Here is a 20,259-nt window from a genome sequence, read left to right as displayed (position 1 = left end):
TCCATGTGGAAAATATATATATATATATATAGTATTTAAGGTATTGACATTTAAAATGTAAATTTTCGTTCTATTTTTACAATGACAGCATTGATCGAAAAAATATTACATCAGGACTACGCACGTAGAGTTACGTGTGAAGTCCAATGAAGTTACGCCGTGGAGGTGATCTGCCGGTAACACTAGGGAATATTCCCCTTGTGTTATTCTGGTGTTATTGTGTTATGAGAATATTCTCGGTGTTATAATAACACAATAACATATCAATAATACATGAATAACACACAATAACACCTAAATAACACACAATAATACGTGAATAACTCACAACAACACCTGAATAACACGAGAGGAATATTCCCTTGTGCTACCGGACTGATCACCTCTATGGCGTAATTTCATTGGACTCCATACGTAACTCTATGTGCGGAGTCCTGATGTAATATTTTTTTCACATTGATCATATTTTTTGTCCATATGCACCTTAAAAGAATGATTGTGAAAATAAAAATCACATTCGGATTAATTTTACTATTTTAATGTCTCAAATGAATATTCATCATAGAGTAAAAGAAATATTGTTAACCATATATCAAGCTTCTAAATTTTCATATTTAGATGCATACCCTCATAATTTTACATCACATAAAAAAATATCATCATTATAATTTTTTTTAAAAAATGAGTTATGGGAAGAGTTTTTATTTTTAATCTACATTTATACCAACTAAATTAATATTCATATTTATAAAATTCATTTATAACCTTTTATGCACAACATATACAAATAATTGCCTCTTAAAAATACTTTATTTAGTATATTATGGTTAAAAATCATCACTTCTTAAAAATATGCACAATTTTATAATTTTTTTCTTAAGTCTAGAATGATGAATCATTTAAATCTAGCTCTAATTTTTTGAAACCACCAATACTGGTTTATTGTTGATGCCATAAACCATATTTTAACTTTAAGAGTTGGACTTCCAACACACCAGATGAGGCGCATCTCATATTCTTAAACCAACAGTTTTAGATTCTTGATAGGTTCACAATCAGGCTATTAGTTACATATATATCCTAATTTATCCTTTGTGAATATGACTCAAGAGTTAGGGTTGGACGAAGGAGGGAAGAGAGTAGAATAAGTTTAGAGTTCCTGTAGAGAGTCGGGAGAAGTGGTCTCTTTATTCGTATTTTTACCTCCTATTTATAGGAGTATTTTGTGCAATTACGGAAAAGGGGAAACTGTTATGGAAACTGCCCTTAATACAAGGAATACTCTTATTGATTATATGGATTTCATATCATATCTGCATTTACATTTTGAATTTTAACATGGCAGTAATTGGCAGGCCAACTTGTTTGAATTCAGTTGACTGAGACAACTGGCTGAGTGACGACTGTGCTATTTAAAATACGTTTTGGTCAGCTAAGACGCCTGATTGAATGTCAATCTCGCCACCGCGGTGAAGATGGGTCGACCGATTACCTGCGATCAATGACTCTTGTCTGCCTCTCTGTCGGTCGGGTCTGCCGCTTGAGTATCTCGCTATGGGGTATCAGTGTTTCTCCCACCATTGTGGGTCGTTTGGATGCTTTGCGATTCGAGCTGACAATTTGGACGCTAACATTTACACATTTCACTAAATCTTTAACAACACATCAATATATATATATATATATATATATATATACATTTTTATGTATGGTATTATAATTGTAAATGGAAATATCAAACTTTGGGTGTTTGATATGTTAATACATAAGAATTGTATGGTATAAACGTAAATTTCTCAAACATAAATTAACATTAGCAGACCTGCAAGCTGTTGAAGTCTTGCCATATTACAGTTCTACATTCCTCCAGTCAAAACTGATTGGTCAAACTGGCAAAGCTTCTTGCTGCAGACATGACGCTCACTCGAAAACCGAACCCTGGCCAGCCCACACGCAAAACCCGACCCAAACACAGAGAAATGGCCCACTACCAGGCCCATCTACAACAGAAACGTCAATTCCATTCCCATTGGGGCCCATATAACCGCACTCCTGAACTCCAAAAACTGACGCGTGTCATCCTCCTCGGGATTTGTTGTGGAGCCCACTCAGTTATAGAAGAGTCAAAAGAGGTTTCCTAGATTAGGTTGCTCTGTCTGGTTCGGAACTACAAGATACGGAAATACGATCCGTGAATAAATATTGCATTAAATAATTTGGTAAAATATTTTGGCTACGTGGCCAAATCTGAGCTTTAACTAATCTTGCTGACGTGGCAACATAATACACCGTTCATTTACTGTTAGTCTGCGGTTTAAGTTTGTTAATTGTGGATTAATAGTGGGAATCAACATCGCATGTGCGGTGTTTTAATATTGATCCGTCTTCATGCTCGTTTGGTAGGAGGTGATGAAATCAACATGTGCTAATTTTAAGGTTTTATTCCTTTGGATAATATTTTCTTCAGCTATTTTATTTTAAATTTTAATTATGAATTTTGCAAGATTTATAATTTTAATTCATAGAAATTAATAGCAAATAAAGATTAAAAAATGGACATATTTTATCTCATTAGTTTGTAATTACACTATACTCTTTAAAGCAAAATGTAATATCTCATAACAAATACTTCGCAACTACGAACTAGTTATCTTCTCTCTCGACTTTACAATCGGCTCAAATTAAATCATGATATAATACTAAAATAATCTATTTCTTAGATGAAAGGAGTTGACATGTCATGTTATCCTTAAAATTTCAGATGATAAGTTTAACTTCTTTTATTAGAAATCATGTTCGGATTTAGTAGTCTGTATTATTTTTGGTTGTTGTCTAATAACTTGATGTTGTTTTCATTTTATGGTAATTTTAAGTAGTTAGGTCTATGTAAAGTTAGGTAGTTATTTAGTATGTAAGACCTTTTTTCTCTTTTAGATGAATGTAGTGGATAAGACTTATTCTTAATAGATAAAAAATCGATTAGGGTTAATTCAACAATAGTAACCCAAGGAAGGGTAGTGGTTAAAAATGCAATTTGCCTTGATTTTTTTCTTCATGTGTGCAGAGATTAAAAGGGTTCGTTGGGGGCAGCTTGTGCATTTCAGGATAAGCTGTTTATCCTGAAATGCGGCCCGCGAGTCTGTCACAGGGGTCGACCTGCGGCCTGTGTTTAGTGTAAAAAACTCAAATGCAGTTTCAGATAAACTGGTGTAAAAAATAATTAAAGAAAAATGTAAATGCATGCATACAACACAACTCTTATGTATTTATATATCTATTACCTAAACTAAATCATTTATATTTATATTTATCATATTCATATTTATATTTATTTATACATATATATATATATATATATATATATATATATATAACGTATTTCTGAGTTAGCTTAGATGGATTTGACTTTCGCAGTCCGTTTTTTTAATATTTATTTTGTATTATTAAAGGTTGGGCCAATTTGATGTTTAACTTGTTTGTCTTGACATTTTGTTGTTTATGCTATATTTCTTTTTTGTTTTAATGAAAATGTTATAGTTAAGTTAACTCTTTCTAGTTAAATGAAACAATGGATGATATCAATCAATAGGTTTATCGGGAAATTGCAGATCAAATTGTTACAATTTGATGGTTATGATTATTTTTGTTTGAAACAACATTGAACCAAAGGTAAACAAGAGAATTGAGGTATGAGGTTGAGCATCTCCTCATCTTTAGTAATAGACTAATATTAGAGAATTGATATCCCTTGAATCCTTGAGGTTGTTTCTAATATATTTGTCCCTTATAGGAGAAAATAAGGAAGTAATACTTACCACAACTTTTTGAGTGATGAAACTTGCATAACGTGTTTTGGATCCACGCCTTGTTAATAGTCTAGCAATTAAAAAAAAGGGGGATTTACATAGGCAAGAATTTTGTGTCTTTACATATCTAAAACATTCCTAAATGATATAAAAAATATATGCCTGAAATATTTGGTTCACCTTAGATGACTTAATGCAAGTGGTGATCTAGAGATTAAATTATTATATGAGTGAATATAATGATATAGGTGTAGGCATCAGATCCATATAAGAAGTTAATGATAAGTAGAGCTATTAACGATCTGATTTCAAGTCGAGCTTGAGCTGGGATTAGCTCAAAATCTGCTTGAAATCGGCTCATCTAATATATTCATAATGTCTATATTAAAAGATATATTTTTTTTATTTAATAAATTGTTTTTAGCCATTTTTTATGTTATCTTATTTATTTATCTATTTATTTTTAAATTAAACTTAATTTTAACCGTTTTTACTTAATCTTTATTTAGCCCCCATTCTTTAATCGTAGTATTGCCAGTGTTTGTGAATAACATTTGATGAAGTAGCTACTCAAATTTGACCATCTCTCTCCTCAAGCCGCGAGCTCATAAATTTATTCAGCTTATTTAAATTAAAAAAAATTAAGTACAAAATATTAAATATTCATCTTCTTTTCTTTATCTAAATTATTTATTATATTTTTTTTCTAATTCTTTATTTTTTTTTCTAATTCTCTAATTTACTAATTAAGTTTTTTTAACAAAAATTATTTAGAATATAATCACTATTTTTCTTTTAAAATAAATGAGCAACTCACAAGCCAACTCAATTTTATAAAATTAAATATGAGCTTAAGCTAAATTTTCGTTAATTAATCACTCAAATTTAAGTCAAATATTAGTTTAGCTTGACTGTATAAAAAGGGCTATGAATTTAGCTCGAAGGTCATGAATCGTTAGAAAATCGATTTGAATTTTGTCTCGAGTTAAGACCGGATCAAAGTAAAGTAATATACGAGCATAGCTCAGCTGAAACTTTGGAACAACTATTTTTAGAGCCAATTTTGTGCTATAGATGAATCGGCTTGAACTCACTAGGGATTGGCTTGTAATTTTTTTATATTAAAATTATATGTATAATTCTAAATAAATTTAATATAAAGAGCCATAAGTCAATTTCAAGCTAAAACATATACAAATAACTCAATTTGAGTAATTTTGTTTCAATTATTAGCCGGATCGAGCTGATTCCAAGCTGTAACGGATCCAACTAACTCGATTTGAGCCAGCTGGCTTCTATTTCGAGCTGTGCCCGATTGAGTTCTATTAAATTTTGAGTTGGCTTGGCCCGAAATTGAATATAACGAGCCACAAGCCGATTTCGAGCGGCGCTAAATCTATTCGAGCTAATTTCAAGCCCCCGTGTGTGTATATTAGCTTTCAATGAATAATAGAGATTATGTTGTCTGCCATTATATATGTTTATTTGAGACCCCTATGTAGCACACATGTGGGTCTCATATCATTAAGGAGGTTAGCTCGAGCATCTGAAGAGAAGCCAGCGTTAAATGAAGTTGTTTTTTTTTTTGCACCTGTACAGGACACGAATGTGGACCCATTATTGACCTGCTAAACATTTAATTAGAGTTTTTGTTATAATAATTACGTACTTTGACAGTGAGATTATGTTGGCGAGCAAGGAGCAAGAAGGGATATACACACGCCATATATTCAATTATTAAAATTTAGATCATATATGAATATTTAATGAAGATAATATTATAATGGTATGTTTAAGAGTGAAGTAAACTAGGGTTAGGTGATTATTAAGCTATTTTCTAAAATATTTTTTTAAAAAAAAAGAGAATGGATAATGACATTTAAATCATTTATGTAAACTATTTAAAACTAAAAAGAGTACAACCGGTTATATATGTAAATGCATAGAAATTAAGTGGTATGTATGTAAATGTCGTATCTTTTATAAATGTAAAATTTACATACCCAGCACACAATTCTTATGTATTTACATGTTATTTTGAGAGATGTGTGTGTAAATATGAAAAATTAGGGGTGAGATATGTAAATAAATAAGAATTGGGTGCGTTTATGTAAATGGCCCATTATAATTATGAATTATGGGAATGACCTTCAAATCTAATTACACTGAATAAAATTCTACCAAAATTTTTGGCGAAAAAAGAAAAAGAAAAAAAAATAAAAAAAAAATAGCCGATTCAAAATTATTTAAATATAAGAACAAGTACAGAAACTTCGCGAGCTCCAACCATTTCAATAAACCCTCGCATTAATCGGTTGAACCATCCGGTTCACACAAACCGATCTCGGACCAAGTAACCCGGCGCTATCTCGAACCGGATTCGCAGCCCCCAGCCTCGCTAATCCTAGCACACGATCCGGCTCGACCGCAAAAAGAGAACCCCCGGTCCTTCGTTGCACATCCGGTCCGAATCGGACGAGTTGCGGCGCCACCACACAAACGGCTTTCTCCGACCGGCAGCTAAGCAAACCGCCGACAGTTATGGCTTTCTTCCCCTCGCCGGAGAACGGCTGGAACCGGTGGTCGTCGAATTCCGACACAGCGCTGGAAAAGTTCGCAGCGCTTGCGCGATCAAAACCCTCTGCTGTCGTTACGCTCCATGAAACGCTCACCTCACTCGGCGGGTAGCATTCCTCTTCAATGCTTCGCTGGAGCGGCAAATTTCCGGCGATCTTCTTCGGTTCGAACGCCAGCGAAGGAAGCTCGTCGATGGAGTAACTCCGGCGACTGTTTATTTGAGTTGAAAGACTCTCGATTTCAAAAAGATCCGAACTAGCATCACTTGCCAAGTCGTCGTCGATTGGGGACCGAAGCTTGGGGCTTCCTGGCATGTTGAAACTCCGGCGATCCGCATTCTTTTGAAAATCTGTAGATTTTCTCAGCACGGGAGACGATGTTCCGTCGGTCGTTGGTTGAAACACTTCAAGCGAGTCTCTTGCGGGGTCTTCCACGGCTTTCTTCTTGGATGAAGCGAGAATGGGGAAGGAGAACCCGCCGGAGTTCACAGTCCGGCGAGTGAGTTCCGGTGAAAAGAGAAAAGTTTCCTTTTCTTTTGGCTGTATTCCAGGGAAAACTTTCACTTTTGTGGCCTTCTCCATTTCTTGCTCTGTTTTGATCAAGTTCTGATTGCTAGCAGTGGAATCCAAGCTAGGCCGGATGGTGATTTTGGGTTCAGAGTAGCTCTCCTCGACGTCGACGGATTTCTTGCCGGAGCAAGGACATCTGCGGCGGAAAAACCGTCGACCGGGTGAAGCTGTGCCCTTCCCCTGTTCTGTAGCAGGGAAGTTTTTAACGGTAATGGAAAGCGAGCCAGGTGGATTCTTGAGAAGACCGGCTTGGCTGTTCCAGCTAGCTTCGGAGGAAACAGTAGGAGTCGTGTGAAAAGAGCGGCTTCGGGAGTTTCGGCTGAAACCGTCGAGTAAGCTAACCGGAGAAAGGTCGCGCCTTTCCGCGATGGGAGTGAGCTTTTTAGATGTTTCGTTAGAATCATGGCCTTCGTTGAAGTAACGCTCGGCGTTGAAGATGCTGAGCTCGGAGTCATCAGCAGAAAGGCGGAGATGATCGCCGCCGGAGGGGTTTGGTCGGTGGGGTTGGAGGTAAGGGGAGATTGGGGGGTCTTTTAAGTGGGGTTTCGGGGGAAGGGAGATTTGAGAAGTTGGGCTGAGGAAAAGATTGGGTTTTTGAGGAGGAGCGGCGGCTCCATTGAAGTTCGGGTTCAGTCTGTAGCGCTCCATCGATTCGTCTTTTTCGCTTCTTGGATTCAGAGAAAGGAGATCGCCGGTGCTTTCCCTCTGTTTCACAAATTGGAGTGGCGGAGTGTGGAGAAATCTGTAGTGCTCGGTGTTGGAAGAAGAGCGTGGTTCTCTTACTGGTATTTATTCATTCGCATACAGTAATTACGCAATAGATACAAGGTATGAAGTTAGCTTACTGTGTAACCGGGTCGTAACGGGTCCACCTCTTTCACCCACTCTCTCTAAATTTTGTCTGTATTAATCCAATGAAAAAATTAAAATAAAAAATTCCCTAGGATATGATTGCATATTAAAAATTGGGGCAGAGAATGGGTGAAAGGCATAAATATTAGGTGATGGAATATTTATGATTGGAGATATAATATAGCACTGGAGGGGGATAAAAAAAAAAACTCATTGTGATTTAATCTAATTTAAAATATATTCTATTAAGAGAGTCTTAGGGTTTGTTTGGGGCAGCTGTAACTTATCCAACTTATGCTGATAAGAAACTTATCTTGACAATCTGCTGATGAGCAGCTGATCCGAATAAGCTAGCTGATTGTTTGGTTTGTGTGTTTAGAAAACAACTGATTCTGAATAAATGACTATTTTGTCAGCTCATATTTGTTCTGGATAAACTGTTTAGTTGTTTGTTTTGTGTGTTTTGTAAACAACTTATTTATAGTTTTTTTTTTTTTTTGGTAAATGACTATTCTGACACTGCGCAGTATTTTTGTTTGTAACAGAACTGTAACAGCTACACATTTGACAGTTAAGAACCAAATAAACCAATTCATGAAAGTACAAAAAAATATTATACACTCTACTTAAGAGTGAATATTAAGAAAACATTAATTTCTAACATAATAAAAAAAAATGAATTTGACAAATATATCAAAAAGATTCAACCAAAGTTTATATAAAAATAAAAACTCATGATTCAAAGTAAACATAAATAGATGAAAAATCTACCATCAAAAGAAGGAAGTAGACCCATAATGAGGAACGCTTGAATCAAATTTTTGTATGTAGAAAAGCATATAAGAAGGCAATCCAGAAGAACCACTTGGGTCATATGACTTATCATAATCCTCTAAAAATAGAATTTGACAAACCCAAATAAAAGATTTAAACAAAATATAAAGAAAGTGAAAATAACCAAGTTTAGATGTTAGATATAAATACATATAAACTTTGTGGTATGCATGCACATCCTGCTAAAAAATATCAAAGCTAAAAGTAAGCATAAAGAGACGAATAATCTGTTGTCATAAGAAGGCAGAAGAACCTTATAACAGAGAATCACGGTTGCAAAAAGCCAAAAAAAAGCCTAAATTCATACAAGTTTATAACATGAATTTAGTGAAGAAGATAAAGAATCCATAAGACAAAAATGGCAAGGGAGATGCGAGGGAGAGAGGCGAGGGAGACCGAGCGAAAGAGGAGGCGGACAGCGGAAGCATGTCGAACCCGCGAATCGTAAACGAAGGAGCGTTGAAGGAGTGTCGAAGAAGGAAGAAACAGAAGCAAGGAGTGCCAATGAAGGAAGAAGCAGAAGCAATGTCGAATCCGGCAAGAAGAATCGCGAACGAAGGAAGAATCTGTGGCACTGGGAGCTTTCTTTATTCCAGAATCGCGAACGAAGGAAGAAGAATTGTGAACGATGGAAGAAGGAAGACGTTGCGGGAAGGGGCAGCAGAGTAATTAGGGGCTAAACGGAATAAGTAAACGCGGATCGCGGGTCTAGCCCTGTGATCCGCATGTAATGTAAAATAGGAAACTCAGGTTTGATAAAAGCATCTCCAACGCGCGAAACAAACGGTAAGACGATATTTTGAAAACGACGCCGCACTTATAAGCTGCCCCAAACGGGCCCTTAGTGAATATAGTTATCATATATTCGTGTTGAAAGATCATACATTGATAGGTTTTAAGGGAATGATCGATTGAAAACAATGGTCATCAATTAGTAGTTATTATTGTTATTTTGTGTAGCATTTTTTTCGATGAATGTGAGACTAATAATTATGAAAGTAGATGTTGGGCATTGGACATTAGTAAAATTGGTTAGGAATGTTAAATTTTGAGTGTTTGATAATGTTCTTCCTGATTGTTCTACATGTAGTAGAAATTATCATTGACTTGAAAGACAGACGTTAATGTTGGATTGATATTGATTATTGTCACCATTAGTTCGAAATATAGTTAATTGCATGCATCAGTGTTGGTTAAAAAGGGCTTCAATGTTGCATAAGAGAATCTTGAAGTGTAACAACAGATGGATGATGGCAGGCATCGACTTTTGGTTAATGATGTGATTGTTAGCATTGATTAACTTTGACAATTGTGTTGGCCAACATTCATTCATTAATAGTAAATTTTGGCAATGTTGAAGGTCAAGTACTAAAATTTTCCAAACTTAATAATTATCTCTGAAGAAGAGCTTTTTGAGATTATTTTGTGCAAAAAACTTATGGTGGTAAAGCGAGAGATAATATTTTAGCATTGTACGAAGATCCAACACACACAAAGATATAAATGATAAGTGACATCAAGATTTTTGTGTACAAAATCTTGAAAAAAAAAATTACAAGGATTAACAAAATTCAAGTTGTTTCAACAATATGTATAGAGAGTTATTTTTGTATTTAAAGTTACAAAAATTCACCCCGCTTTAAAATATGGTGTTATAAAATTTTAACAGAGTTACAAAATTTAAACGATAATAGCTAGTAATTGTAGATGATGATGGTTTTCATTGGCCGTTAGCTTTAAGTTTTCTTCCAGAGTGAGAACTTAGCTCATAACTTCCCCCTCCATCATGTTTAAAATGTTTCATATTTATAGAATTATGGGAGAATCATTTTTGTAAATATAGGCAAAATCCCAATACATTCCATCATATGATTTGTGTTAATTTCTTTGATCATACGTCATTATTTTAGCATTTAAGTTGTTTAATGATCTCACAATTGAGTGATATCAAGTTTGTTAGATTCCTCTCATTAATATGCTCAATTTGATTATAAATATGCCAAATTTAAATATCATTTTATTTATCTATTAATGTTTTATAGCTTCTTATCAAGCTCTTGATTTGAGCTCATTTAGGCTCAACCTGATTCGCTTTTAGTGTCCTCTGGTTTGTATTATCAATATACTTAAATTTAACTATTTTGAAATCACAGCTTGATTGGTTTTGAATTTAATTATAAACTTTTTTTATCTAAACACATCAAGATTTGTGCCTAATTAAGTGGCTTTTCTGGTGGCATATCATTTACATCCAATTTTAGGATGTGGAAGCTCATGTATTCTAAAAATAGATATTAAAATTTTAAAATATTTAAGCATAAAACTATAGTTTTAGAAAGATTATAAGACATGATTGCTCCCTGTACATCAACATGGATACTTTCTTGAGGTTATGATCCAAGTAAAATCCTCTCAATCATAATTTAAATTATTCTTAGAATTGATTTGTCAATCAAAGCAAAAATTATTGACATATAAAATTCCTTAAATTGGTCGAATATTGACTATGGAGGCCTTGTTCGATTTTTAAAGTGTCAAAATTGAGTCTAAGATATCAAAAAATAGTTGAATAGGCATGTCAGGGCCAAAGATAGGGTCAGTTATCACCACTAGAGTTGTGCATTGGGTGAGTTGTGCTTGGTGGGGGTCGAGCCTTTTCCAGGTATTGACTAGTCAAAGTAAGCTCTGGTCTGGCTTAATCCTGGTTTAAATTTAAAATTTCATAGTCAGACCTGCCCACTAAATTGGTCTGACCGATACGAGCATGACTGACTCGTAGGCCCGACTATTTTTTACTCAAATTAGTTGAAATATTATAGGTCATTTTTTTCGTTTTTTGATATAGCTCATATTATTTCTAGAAAAATTGGTGAAATCATTTATTTTGCTCATGATTTTTCTCAAGTGTTTTATAATAGTAGAAAATAGAAAGACCTAATTGAAATATCATATCATAACTTATGGTGTTTTTCAGTCATATAAATTAAAAGATATAGTTTATATTTCTTTTGCTATTAAATTGGCTAACTTGGCTATCAATTATATCAAATAGAAAGACCTAACTGAAATGATATAGTTTATATTTCATTTATTATTTCTTTGGAAATGAACTTGGCTATTAATATTGGTGAAATTATCTCTTTTGCTCATTATTATTTTAAGGAAAATTTACATATATACCACATTTTTTTGATGTAATAAACCTAAATTTTGAGATTTACATTTATAATACTTTGATGTCATAAGCGTATACATGACAATGTATATTTTATTTTAAAAATAATTTGCAAAATACTATTTTTATGTGACATTAAGAGTTTGATGGTTATGCATGTAAATATGAAAGATTATGTGTTACATGTGTAAATATATAAGAATTATGTGGTATGCCCATGACATTACATTAAATCAGCTCTCCACAACGCTCTCCACAACTCCCTTAAGTTTAAGTTTTTTTTTTTTTTTGAAACAAAATGCACATATCGATATAATAGCTAAATAATATGCCCACGACATTGCATTAAATCAGCTATAAAATTTAATATAGGAAAAGATGAGAAATATAGATCATTTCAATTAAGTCAATCAAATCAACATATAATGTGTCTTGACATAATATGGCAAAATTAGGTTATGCACATGAATTAGATACCAACATCAATTCATATGTCATGACATATTTAAGCAAGCAAATTAAAATCAAATGAGACAAGTCAAACGAGCAACCAATGATGAGACAAATATCACTCACTATAATTAGGATAACATTAATATGACTAATCGTGAGAAGCAATAATCAGCCTAGTAATAACATGGTTAATCAATCACATAATATTTATGCTGGTTATCGTTAGCTAGCGAGTCAATTAATCAGTCCAATCTTTTTCTTTTGATGTTTTTCTCACATGGCACCGCCTCAAAAATAGAAGAAGGAAGTTATCTTTTATAAATTATCTATAATTATATATATTATTTTTTCTAATTTTATTTAGTATAGAAAACACCTTTTCTTCGGTCATTTATGATAAACCATAAGCACACTCTTATAAGAAGGATTATATTTAATAAGCTAACCTATAGGCATTGAACCAAGCCTTTCTTCACATGCATAATATTCTTAATATTTGGTAACATTTTCACAATTTATGTATTGCATAAGCACATCAAAATGTTGAGTTTTGGAGCCCGGTCCGACAACTCCAGCTCTCGCTCTCTCGATCACGAAACATCGCGATCCCGCTCCCGCTCCCGATCGCGACCCCAACTCCCTTTACCGCCTGGCGTCGATTTGCGAACAGCGCCAACCGCTCCCTCCTTCCTCTACAGCGAAGCGAAGCATCCCTTCGCTCCCTGCTATTTCATGATAAAAGAAGCGGCTCTCCTTTAGATTTAGAAAGCACGTCCTTTTTTGTGTTATTCTTCGGGCTTCCTCGGGACAGAGGAAGAGAAGTGAAAGCAGTGTGTGTGTGTGTGTGCTTTGCAGAAGGAAGAAGAATGAAGAAAAAAAAGATTGTTCTCTTTTGGCTTCTTCTTGGTGGCTTGTAACAGAAGAGAAATTGGGTTTATTTCTCTTGTAAGTTTATCTTCTTCGGTGTATCTCGGTGTAGAGAGAGAAGAAAAGAGAACAAGGAAGTGAGAGATTCCTCTTATAAGTCGAGACGATCGACTAGTGTAAATTCCTCAAGTAGTAAAATCCTCTGCAACTCCATGGACGTATGCAAATTAGTGAACCACGTAAATCTTTGTGTTCCGCCGTGTTACTGTTTTGTGGTATGAATTTTCTCGTTCCAATTTGTTCGCTTACTCATCGATCGTTTTCCTATTTTATTTCTATATACCACAACACAAAACATTACTTACAATATGAACAATATATGCAATAGAAGATAACAATATAGAATTAATAGGGAATAACAAACATATTCCAACATACACGAACATTAGTAGTATGCTTGAAAATGAGCACATTACATGGATGCAATTTCCAATGAGGTGATTCTAAATAAAACATCACATTTCATATAGGATTATCTTCCAATTAAATGGCCATAACTTTAGCCAATCCTTTGAAAATTGGATCGAGCCAACTGGTTTACCGATCAGACTATGAATCGGTAGAGCAGTTGGTGCATTATCATGTATTCACCTGATTTTTAAATAATTGGGACCAGACTGATCAAAATTGGGATCGAACCAGGCGACCGTTGAATCGGTCATGGTTTCACAAAACCGACCGTTGAATCGGTCATGGTTTCACAACCGTGATTTTTTATTTCGAAAGTTTTGAGCTTTGAGGTGAGGCGAGGGCTGCTTCGGTGCTTCTTGCGATTATTCAAGAGGGAGAATCACCACTTTATTCTTGTGAAGAACAAATATTTTGTAAAATTTGTAATGCAAGGGGAGACTAAAGATTGTATTTGGGTAGCCTCACATGCTATCCAACAAGTTGTTAATTGTTTTCTTTTCCACTAGAAATGCTATTATTGATTAGTGACATCTGCGACTTGATTACTTGTCCCTCCAAATTATGTGTCATCGATCATCTCATTGTAATCTATTATCATCGTAGTCCAATGTATTCAAATTAGAATGTAATTCTTGTTATTGTAATAATGACCAGAATTTACCATTTATCAACTTCTTTTACTGGTTGGTCTACTTTTGGAACACTGCTCTGTTATTTGGTCTACTTATGTTACTCTTTTTAATTATGTTATGTATAATATTTAGCGCAATCTTTTCAAGAACACATTGAAGTTTGGAATATTTTTCTCCATTTCAAACTTTTGTTGGAAACACATTCAAAGATTCAACCATACATTAATTAATTAATTAATCGACAACTTTTTTCTAAATCAATTAAGATTACAATATTTATTATAGTTATGTGAACTTGGAATAATATTTTTTTTTCATAATTAATAATTTTTTTTAATCAAATCTCACAATCTTTTAGATAACAATTATAATATAATTTTATAGGATAATCTTCATGTACAATCCGTAATATAAAACAATTCATACAACATGACAAAATACATCAATAGGGGCTTGATGATCCAATTGCTGAGACAACCAAGTATTGAGGTCCTCCCCCCATGTGGATTGCCTTCTCTTAATTCAAATTGACAAAATGTACAATCGATCACTTCATTGATATTTTTCTATATATATTTAAATGATATATCACTTATCCTTCCATTTTTAGATAGAAATATGACTTTATATACATAGTAATAATAATAATTAGAAATATATATTAAATGTTTATTTTCTTCCCCCAAACTTGTCAAAGAACTTTCAAAAAGTTACTCGTCTTTTCCTATTCTAAGCACATTTCCTTGTCCGTAATAATTTTTGTCCTCGTGTGAGCAAAGGTTTCAATGCAAAATGCAAGCCACCTTAGCATGTTTCTTAATTTTTCAACGCCTTGTATATGTTGCTATGTGTGTTTTAAATTAAATTCGCCAAATTTCCGAAAAAAAAAGGTTTCAATGCAAAAACTTTTAGGACATCTCTCACTCCTTCTAGCTATCCAAGATCGAGGATATGATACATTTGCTATATGGATTTGAAAATGTGATTTACAAGCTAAATCTAAAGTTGATGATGATATTAGAAGTCCTAATGTTTGCTTTGAATGTTAACCAAAGCTATCAAGTATTTTACAAGTATATTTGTATTTTTAAACAATGTTTGAGTAATGTTCAAAAAGGCTTCAATCAAAGTTAAAACCCATTTTGAATAAGATCCAAATAACATTCAATCATGATTCAAATAATGTTCGATCATAGTTAGAAATAGAGTTGAATATTGTTTAAACAAGATTTAATTATAAGTGAAATAGAATTTAAACATGGTTCAATTGATTTGAGTAAAATTTAAGGTTTGATTAAAGTTCGAATAAATTTCAACATTGTTCTATTATTGGTTAAGCTATTTTAAACCTGGCTCGATTTGAATTATTTTGCTCTCTTCATCTCTTAATTTGAGAATAACTAATTTGAGTTATTATAGTATATATGTATGCTGATAGCTACTGTAATCACAACTGCTGAGAGACATTTCACTATACGAGTCATGTGGAGTTGGAAATACAATTGATAAAAAAGCAAAATAATTTGATCCTAAATATCACATTGTGTTCAATAGCGAAGATAATGATATAATATTAAGCATTATTGAATTTTATGGTACTTAGTATTTGACCAATGACATATTGAAGACCAATGCAAATGTAAGCTTTCTTATTAATCAGTTTGACATCCCAACTAGAGCAACACGCTATAATATCTAACTTGATAAAAATAGTTTGATTAATAATTATCTCTTACACCCTATTATGATTTAAATGTTTGCTATATCTCATCAATTATTCTTTGTTGAATAAATTTTTGTCATATTGTTTAACTAGCTTTTTTATTATGGTTGTTTGTTATATCTCTTAAGATGTAATATGTTATATATTGATTAACATATTAGAATCCTATTTGAATCATATTGTGACATTGCTTGAACATTATTTCGACATGTTTGAATCTTATTTGAATGTTGCTAGAATAAGATTTCAATTCTATTCAAATCTTGTTTGAACCATGTTTAAACAAAAATGGTTTGAATAAATCGAATTATATATTACGATTCGATTTAATTCAGTTCTTTCAATAGATTTCTAAACTTATTCGATTGAACCGGCACAGCTCTAGCTATCTGTTCAAAATACTTAGATATTTCAAGGTGCTTTAATTCAGGAAGATTTACATACATACCACAAGATGACTACTTATTTGCATATCTAACATCCAAATTTTAATTTTAACATACAAGCCACCACACATTGCATAAAAAGGTGACCTGAGGGGACTTACGATCTTCAGAAAGCCTACTCTACCAACAGACCACGAAACGTCCGTGCGACCATATATATTATATATATATATATATATATATATATAGAGAGAGAGAGAGAGAGAGATCTAAGAACTCCAGAGCTTTGTTCAATGACTAGTCTCAGTCCGAATTTTCTGACTACTGATTTTCAGCTATCATCGTCTGACAATTATCGTGATATCTTCATCAATTCAATTGTCATTGTCAAATCGCCATCATCACCAATCATAGCCTCCATCATAAATTCTCTTAACCATACTTCAAGATTTTTCACATAAAAGCTTTTATAATCTTCTATGTTGTTTTTATTTTATTTGCTTATGTATGAAATATTATGAAAAATTAGGATGTTAATATGAATCTTCTAGAATAAAACAGTTATAATCCATCTCCCATTGTTTCTAAAGATTATGCAAATAAGGTTGTACTCTAATGAATATTTTCTAATCATCAACAATATCTTTTCTAATCATCCAGCTAAGCTAGTTTGATTTGATTTATCTAGACAACAATATGTATGTGATTCGAACCCGTAATTTAAAAGAAATAGAGACTCTTCAGCCAGATCGTATTTATCTCGAGTGAATAAAATATGGCTTTGGGCATACAGCATTGCTGGAGCAAATAATATATAGAAATAGATTTTGGTGTCGATTAGCCGTCTCGATCGAACACATTATTTAACAAATGGTGTTAATTATTATTATTTGGCCTTCACTCCGATCGATTAACCAAGTTCGAGTAAGAAAATATAATTTAAAATTATGTTTAATGATTTAATATTATTTTCTCAAAGCTTAGGGATATTTACATACACACCCACTTATTTCTTATGAATTTATACATCTAGCGCCTAATCTTTTCATGCGTACATTAGATATTGATGAGTGCTAGAAGAATTGCGGCGGTAGAGCAGTGAATTGTTGTTTTAGCGTTGCATGAGAATTCAACACGCTTTTAGAAGAAAAAAAACAGCTAAAAGTGAGAATAAAGGGTTTTAAGTGAAAAAGCTGTAAAAGGAAAATCATGGGGTCTGACCTAGTTGAATAGTTTCTCTATAAAAGATGATTACATTGCAACTACTTCTCCGACATACGGTAAAAGGGTTTAATGATCTCCCAAGTTACAACGTTTAGGTGCAAATATATTTGTTGCCATGAGCGGGCAACAACCAATAGCAATCGATAGCGACTGGCAGGTGGCAGTCAACGATGGTCGGCTATTGTTAGACTTCAGCTCATTTTCAAAGCTTCAAACTCTCTATCAAGTCTCAAGCCGCTCTATTTATAGACTTCTAAGTGCAATTAGTGCAGGAATTTGAATCAATTTGATCAGACGATCCAGAGAATTTCCTCTAATCGGTAGACATTTGAGTGTCTTAACAATGTCAAAATTGAGCGATCATGACCTCTTGGGTTTGACTTGTCGGACGCTCGATTCGACCATGAGCTCACTCGATTTAGCATCTATCTGGCTTTCTAAAAAAAGCTTGTATAGCTTTCAAATTTGGTTTAATGACTTGATCGGGGCTTGCTTTAAATCAGATCGAATCAATTTTGGTATCATTGTGTCCGCCTCGTCGAACTGTTCAGTTTGACTATAAATTTGCTGAATTTGGAGCTCTGAATAATTAAAGTTTGAATATTTTTTCTTAAAAGATTAGCCTGAGATTCACGTCATGTTTCGAGATTCATGCACTTAGAAGTAATTTGATGATAGTTTATCATATATGTAAATACATAAAAAATCGTGTGGTATTTACGCAAAATTTCCTATATTTTTCTTATAGATCCGGTATGAGATTAAAATAATGTTTTAAGGAAATGAACTACTAACTTTTTCTATAGGAGCTACTAATTTCTTGCCATATAAATTTCTAAATATTGCGAAAAAAATTACTACAAATAGATTTATATCTGTTCTTTGTGGCTTAATATTTCACGAACATATCAAATGTTCGTGAATCTCATCAAATCTAACATTCATGTGATATTTTTGAACTATCAAACAGACATAAATATTTATGTGTGCCTCGATCAAATCATTGATAATTTGATAAATTTTTTTTTAACATAAATCACATCAAAAAACCACCTTTACTAATTTTTGAAATGCAATAAAATAAACATTTTCATCTTTACAATACCCCCAAAGTGTTATAAATATACACTTCCAACATTAACTGTCACACATGTAAATACATAAAACTATGTGATATATACAAAAATTTCCCAAAAGATAGAAAAAAAAAAGGAGCAGCCAAGTCCAACTCCACATGCATGCAGGCCCCACAACATTCTATCATATCATAATATAAAAAGGATAACTTCATGCCCATACTAAATCATCCCCACCGGAGTTCAGCCCATAAAACCATAATACATATAATATTATATGCCTCCATGCAAAGAAGCTCGTGGACACAAACTCCACACGTCCTCTCCTGCTCTACACAGTTCTCCTAATCTCAAGTAAAGTAAAGAGAGAACGAATACTTAACTTATAAAGACTGGCAGTGGAGCCCCTCATCTTGACAGAAAGGCAAAGGTGTCTGTATGCAACGCTCATGTCTCTGTAGCCCCTTGGCAATGTTCTGTACACTGATGGAGTTTAGTCTTGAGGGTTGTCTGCAGTTTAGAGAACAGTTGGTCGCTGTGGTTCTCTAGAATAGTCTGGCGAGACTCATGACTCCATCATCGTTTTTGAGCTTGAGTTAGCTAGCGGTTGAATTTTGATTCGTTCGTCAAGCCTACCGGAATAAGATGATAGAGGGAGAAATACAGAGTAATGATAATTGTTGGTTGGGTTATTCATAAGAAGTGATCTATCTATTTATGGAGAAATGGGGTATTATATATGGAAATATTAAATGTCTATTCGTGTGTTAATGGAGGTGTTACAAGATATTTTATGTATTTAACATGTATAGATTTTCGGTTTAGCTATCGTATTACTCGATCGGTCGGAATTAGTTGGTTTTAGTTCGGCAAGACTTGCTTGTTCTCTTTTGCCGAATCGGGGTTGTCTGTCGGCCTTTAATGGTCTTCTAGTCGGTAAGACTTGATTCGATCGGTTTGGATTTGTTAGTTGGTTATGCTAGTTTGTTTGTTGACTATTGATTCATGGATAAGGAACTTTTTTCGTCAGAGCTAGGATACCTTATCGGGCAAAGAGTGAATTATTGTAATTTGAAAGGAAGTGTACTCCTCAAAAAGTTGATACTTTGGGGATGCTCTGTGTGATTATATGATGGCTAGTTCTCGGCTCCTAGTGAGAAAGTCTCAAGAGCATCTGTGGAATAGCTGGCGATGCTATATTTTTCTTTTGAATCGGGTTGTGATAAGAGGTCGGGTCAATGGCTCCGCTTGGCTCGATAAGTTTTAGTCTTTGGTTTGGACTGCCTTTGCTGGATCGGCCTCCAACCCTGATTGGGGAGGGGTTGCATGTAGGCAGAATGATTTTTTAGCATTATGTTAATGAATGCTTGGCCATGTGATGATGGACCATGGTCTTCTTATGATGAACCTTTGGCCAACCGATTGTGGGCCCTTAGTCTTTCGCCTATGGGCCTTCGGTCTTTGTCCTGTGGGCCCCCCTTGGTCGTATTCCTCTATACTTTCTTTGTTTCTCTTGCATTTGTCATGCAGATGCATCATATCTGAGATACACTAACATCACTATTATTGAAGTTGGACGTGATTAATTTCATGTAAACATGATCTATTAAAGCG

The 20,259-nt window shown here is 33.8% G+C and overlaps 1 protein-coding gene across 1 annotated transcript; it reads right to left on the bottom strand.

Annotated features, from left to right (window-relative positions):
• Positions 1-6,037: 6,037 nt before the first annotated feature.
• On the bottom strand, positions 6,038-7,725 carry LOC110026444 (protein PHYTOCHROME KINASE SUBSTRATE 4-like). Its single transcript, XM_020727380.1, has one exon. The coding sequence runs from the start codon at positions 7,598-7,600 to the stop codon at positions 6,098-6,100; it is 1,503 nt and encodes a 500-aa protein (XP_020583039.1). The 5' UTR covers positions 7,601-7,725; the 3' UTR covers positions 6,038-6,097.
• Between the last annotated feature and the right edge of the window lie 12,534 nt (positions 7,726-20,259).

The sequence above is a fragment of the Phalaenopsis equestris genome, unplaced genomic scaffold (assembly GCF_001263595.1).
Source record: "Phalaenopsis equestris unplaced genomic scaffold, ASM126359v1 Scaffold000372, whole genome shotgun sequence".
Taxonomy (NCBI): domain Eukaryota; kingdom Viridiplantae; phylum Streptophyta; class Magnoliopsida; order Asparagales; family Orchidaceae; genus Phalaenopsis; species Phalaenopsis equestris.
The sequence above is the reverse complement of the archived record's forward strand: the minus strand, read 5'-3'. Positions and strand labels throughout refer to the sequence as shown.